This window comes from Cotesia glomerata, linkage group LG5, assembly GCF_020080835.1.
Source record: "Cotesia glomerata isolate CgM1 linkage group LG5, MPM_Cglom_v2.3, whole genome shotgun sequence".
Lineage (NCBI taxonomy): Eukaryota > Metazoa > Arthropoda > Insecta > Hymenoptera > Braconidae > Cotesia > Cotesia glomerata.
Genome location: NC_058162.1, coordinates 8,487,367 through 8,493,401, shown reverse-complemented (window position 1 = coordinate 8,493,401; position 6,035 = coordinate 8,487,367). Strand labels below are relative to the sequence as shown.

Sequence of the window (6,035 nt, the reverse complement as noted above, 5' to 3'; positions counted from 1 at the left end):
ACCTTAGCCCCAATTATTGACACCTTCGCTGCACATGCGTGGAATCATCTGCTTATTTTTATATATCGAAACATATTATAAAGTAGTCGATATTATTGAAGTTTATTAATAATAATTTCCATAAATGATTAATTACTATTGAAATAGTAAAAATTAATTTAAAAATAATTTATTGAATCAGAAGAGTTCAAACTCTTACAGTTAATTTTTTAGGTTAAAGTAAAAAAATGGCGTCTTAGCGCTGTTGATTGGCTGTCAATATGAGATTCAACTTAAAAATTATGTACTAGTTATTGACACCCATTATTTAAATATTATAAAGCATACAATTAATTTCGATTATTCAATTTTATAATTTTTCCATATATTGTTAAATAAAAAAAAAAGATCATATAATTAAATGAAGAAATTAATTTAAACTCGACATTTAAAAAAAATGCTTTTCTAACCAAAGTTGTTAAGAAAATAGACGCTCGTAAGCTGGTTTGATAAACTGGTGATAACTATATTTTTTTTTAATATAAACTTTGATATAAACTTTGATATAAGTTCATATATAAACTTCCAAACCAATGTAATTTTTAAGCCTTACTCGACTAAATAATTAATATAGTAACGAAATTCTGTGTGAATTTTGACACAAGGGCCAATGCAATAGATAGATTTTATGAAATCCACCTAAAAACATACATACAGTCATACAGATACCATCGCGGGAATAGTCAAGGAAGCTTCCTAGGACCTCAAAACGTCGAGATCTAATGAAAACTCGATTTTCGGAAAACGCGGTAAAAACAACACTTCCCAATTTTTGAAAATTTTCAATTTTCTTAGCGGGAAGTTAAAAATTGTTTTAAATTTAAACTCAAGATACCAAACGTAACTCTTTTTTAAGGAATTTGTTTGGGATTTTTTTTTTAGCCCGAAGAATCCTGTTTTTGAAAATAATCATGAGTAATAATTTTTTTTTCGTAATAAAATGTTTTAAACGATCCAGAAAATCAATCGACAATTTTCAATTATAAATTAAACATTTCAAACATGTTTACTAATTGAAAGCTGATAATTATGGTTATGGTGAGTTAAACTTTGGTTCCATGAATATTTCGACAGCATAAATTAAAAATCTTATTGAGCAGTCGGTCGTCGCGATTTCAAGTATTAATAATTTAATTTCACACTAGAATGCGTAGTATAATCAGTCTAAATGTTAAAAATTCTTTTAATTTTTCAAGTTATGAATACTAAGTATAATAATATTTAATGAAGCAATGTTTTTATTAAAAATGACAGCCTCTTATCTGAGGACATTGCAACACAGCAAGAGAAAAAAAAATTCGTCATATCAACTGTTAAAACAATTCTATAATACAAATATTTGATTTTCCGAATTGAGGACAAGTAGCATGAAGAAAATGAAAAGCACAGCTATAATTTTTTGAAGATAGAGGCAAATATAAATATTTGATATTACCTACCGATCACTAGTTCTGATCTGGTAACTTGATAGATTTTACCATAACTCATGCAGCACTATACTCGCATAAAAATGATTTTGTTAAAATAACAAAATACGGAATAACTAGGAATATAGCAATAAATCTCAAATCTAAAATTAGTCAAGTTGTAAAAACAAACAAATTTCTTACGTCACTAAATTAATCTGTTGGCCTAACAAAATACTTTTGCTACTATTACTCTGCTTATTTTGTAGCCAAAAATTGTTGTAAAATTGTAAGAAGGTTTCTCCAAAATTGTCATTAAAAATATAGTTTAGAATTTTTTATTATTGTAACAGTTGAAAAATCCTGAATGTGGTTAACTCTGCAACCTATCTCTGGCTCTTCCTGTTATATTGAAGTTTAAAACGCTCAAAAACTATATACAGCAAAGTTTGTAGCTCTTTAAGCCCAAAATACAACTTCGATCTCGAAAATCTAATTACTGTCTTGGAAAAATATTTTTTTTTTTTAATTTAGCTAACAAAATTATTAATTAATTGAACAAAATAATTTTGCTACTTCAACAATAACATTTTTTATACCAACTGACTAGTTTAGTTCATTACATGTAGTTTCATTATAATTCTTGTAAAGAAATTGACTTTTTAAAAAATGAGGATCTCTAATATTCTAAAAACATTTGGCCAGTCTATTTCTCAAGTTGAAATTAATGAACGAAAAATTAATAAAGCAAAAAATAAAAAGATGTCAAAATAAAAAAAATGATACATCGTATTATAAATAAATATTCTTAAACATTAAATTGTTGATCTTTTCACCCGATCATTCAATAAATATTGCTGACTAAGACTTAAAATAACTGCAATAAATAAAGCACAAAAAAAAAATGAGGAAAACAGTTGATCTTAAAGGCCATCCCTGCAATTTCTCGCTAATTCCATACTTAAGCGCTCAAAATTGCACTTATCAGGTTTTTGAGCTCTTCGAGCTCAAAAATATACTTTTCGTGTCATTTTGAGCCCTCCGAGCTCAAAAAGATAGCTGCACTATGCTTTTGAGCTCTTTGAGCTCAAAAGTCTGATAGAAGCTTAATAAAACAATATTTTTTGAATTTTCAAAGCGCAATAACTTCTGATTTTCACGCGGTTGACGGCATTCGACGTAGTATTTTAAGCCTCATGAAGAATCTTTAAGTTTGAATTGATCGAACTTGGAATTCCGGAATAATTTTGAAAAAACACTTTTTAACTTCCCGCTAAGAAAATTGAAAATTTTCAAAAATCGGGAAGTTATTGTTTTCACCCCGTTTTTCGAAAATCGAGTTTTCACCAGATCTCGACGTTTTGAGGTCCTAGGAAGCTTCCCTGACTATTCCCGCGATGGTGTCTGTATGTCTGTATGTATATATGTATGTATGTATGTATGTGTGTGTGTGTGTGTGTGTGTGTGTGTGTGTGTGTGTGTGTGTGTGTGTGTGCATGTGTATGTAAACCTTTTATAGCTTTTGAACGGCTTGACCGATGTGATCGCGGTTGGCACCATTCGAAAGAGTTCGACTAGACTCAGATTTTGAATACATGTTGGACTGATTCGGACCGATAGAGTTTGAGAAATCTTAAAAAAACTGCGAAAAAAAATTGTTTCAAATGTGGTTTTTTTTTAATAACTTTCAAACGGCTAGACCGATCAAATCCAAAAACTAAGCAGCTCTTAACATTGAAAAACCACATCGGTTTCCACCAAGCCGGTCAAAATCAGTTGATTCGTTCGTGAGTTATCGTTGACAAAAGAAATCCAAAAAAAGTGTTTTTTTTAAATCACACCGAAATTTTCGGTCTGATCAATTTGTGCTTAAAAATGTATCATAGAATTTTAAAAACTGCGTCGAATGTTGCTAACCACGTGGAAATCGGTCCATTCATTCAAAAGTTATTGTGGTTTGAAAATTCAAAAAATAGTGTTTTATTAAACTTTCATCAGACTTTTGAGCTCGGAGAGCTCAAAACTACACAAAACTTACATTTTTAAGCTCTAAGAGCTCAAAAATGTAATGTGCAATTTTGAGCGCTTACTTACGAAAGTAGCGGGAAGTTGCAGGGATGGCCTTCAGGGTCAACCGTTTTCCTAATTTTTTCGGTTTTCTTTCGTTCACAATATCTCTCGAACGAATCAACTGATTTTGACCGCCTTGGCGGCGATCAGCGTGATTTTTTGAGGTTAAGAGCTGATCAGTTTTATTTTATTTTATTTTTATTTTTATTTTATTGAATAATAAACCCAACAGTTTAAACCATTAACAGGGTTACATGAATATAGACTTATAATTAATTCACAATAATGATTAAAGTATGGCAAGATAACCAAATTTAAATTATATTTAAATTATATACTAATATAAAGTAAAAGTAATGGGAAAGTAAAGTAATACAGGTGTAATTATATGATATGATAACTTGGAGAATCAATGTTTCCGGAGCAGCAAAAAATACCAAAAAGGAAAATAAAACAAGTTAAGTAAGGTAAGTTAAGTTAAATTAAATTAAGTTAAATTGAGTTGAGTTGCGCGAAGTCATCTCCACTTCGTCGCCAGGTTACCGAGTGAAGCGGTTACATACCCATTGGGGCAGCTCAATGGATCAAGAGAAGATTCTAAAGTATAGAAACGATTTACCGTTTCAGACATGCGGTAAATTGGCGCAGCCTGCGCTAAATTATTTCTAGCTACTGACGTGTACATAGGCACATGACTTCTTAAGCCTAGAATCGGCTCTTTAAATTTAAACATAGCTAGAAGTTGTGGACAATGCACCAGATTATTGAAGAGCTTAGTAGCAAAGGCAAATTCAGCACAAATGCGCCTCTCAGCGAGTGTGTGGTAATTACACTCACTGCAAAGCGCAAGGTCAGCTGTACCGCGCAATGGGTATTCCCCAGACCTTTTCCAAATAAGAAATTTTAGGAATTTCCTCTGTACTTTTTCAAGTCTGGTAGATTGTCCCAACTGGATAGGTGACCAGACAAGAGAGGCATATTCTAGCTTAGGTCTAACGAAAGTATTATACAATAATTTAATAGCCTTCAGGTTCGTAAAGTTCTTTGATACGCGTATGATAAATCCAAGAGTTCTCCAGGCCTCAGAAATAATTTTGTTAATGTGTAATGCAAATGTAAGCCTATTGTCAAAAGTAACACCAAGTATTCTAGTTGATGCACACTTTTCAAGAACTGTACCAGACATTTTATAATTACATTTTATTTTATAATACTAAAGGATTTTTCTTTCTGCTAATTATTAAGATGTAATACTTATCAACATTAATCAACAACCTATTGTCCTCACACCAGTGAATCATACATTCAATATTCCGCTGTAAGAATTCACAATCATTTATGTTACGTATTCTCATATACAGTTTAGAATCATCAGCAAACAAGTAAAAAAAAACAGGACGTAACTTGTGCTAAATTATTAATAAAGACAAGGAACAATAATGGACCCAGATTAGAACCCTGAGGTACTCCAGAGGTGGAGGTGAACGGTTGTGAGAAATACCCAGCATAATATACAATATTTTTCCTATTAACTAAATAAGAAGTTAATAAATTCATGATATGAGTATTAAGCCCCAGTTCCCATAATCTATGCAACAAGATCTTAGTGTCCACTCTGTCGAATGCCTTAGCAAAGTCAGCACAAAAGACATCCAGTTGATCTCCAGCAACTAGACTTTCATTAGCAATCTACGTAAAATTAACAAGATTTGTTACTGTAGAGCGCTTAGGCATGAATCCATGCTGGAGAGGAGAGACAATAGGCTGAAACTTATTAAAAACAGTCTCATACATATACATTTCTAATACTTTAGCGAAAGAACACAAAACAAATATTGGTCTGGATAGTACAACATCAGTTAAACTACCAGCTTTAGGAATTGGGCATACTTTCGCCTGCTTCCACACATCAGGAAATATTCCGTGTATGATTGACGACTGAATAATAGTTGCTAACGGAGCACTGAAGGCTTCGGCACACTCCCGTACCACGCAACAAGGAATACCATCGATCCCAGCAGACCATTTATTCGGTAATTTTTTACAATAATACTCTACATCACTTCTGTCCGGAATTTTAGGCTTACCAAGCAAATCGGGAATGCAACTATTCACTACTATTAAATCCGAAGGAATAAAAACGCTGCTAAAGTAACTTGCAAAGCCATCAGCTATAATTTATGGGTCTGACTCAAGTTTACCGTTTACTTTAATCTCACGAGGAGGTTTAGATTCTGTTGAGAAAGACTTAGTGTAATTCCAAAAACAATTCGGATCAGCTAGAATATTATTCTCAGCTTTGGTAATGTAATCAGATCTAGCTTTTTAAATTCTAGTTTTAAGCGATTGTCTAAGATCTTTATAGCAGTGTTCATGATACAGAGATTTACTACGTTTCATTCGCTGGCGATGGTATTCCTTATTCTTTAAATCCACAATAATATCAGCCGTAAACCATACAGGGAACGTGGAAGCTTGGTGAATGTGTGCTTTAGGTATAATCATATCAAACACTTGCTC

At 32.0% G+C, this 6,035-nt stretch overlaps 1 protein-coding gene across 1 annotated transcript; it reads right to left on the bottom strand.

Annotated features, from left to right (window-relative positions):
• Positions 1–4,032: 4,032 nt before the first annotated feature.
• Positions 4,033–4,701, bottom strand: LOC123265356. The gene has a single exon (XM_044729080.1). The coding sequence runs from the start codon at positions 4,699–4,701 to the stop codon at positions 4,033–4,035; it is 669 nt and encodes a 222-aa protein (XP_044585015.1).
• Between the last annotated feature and the right edge of the window lie 1,334 nt (positions 4,702–6,035).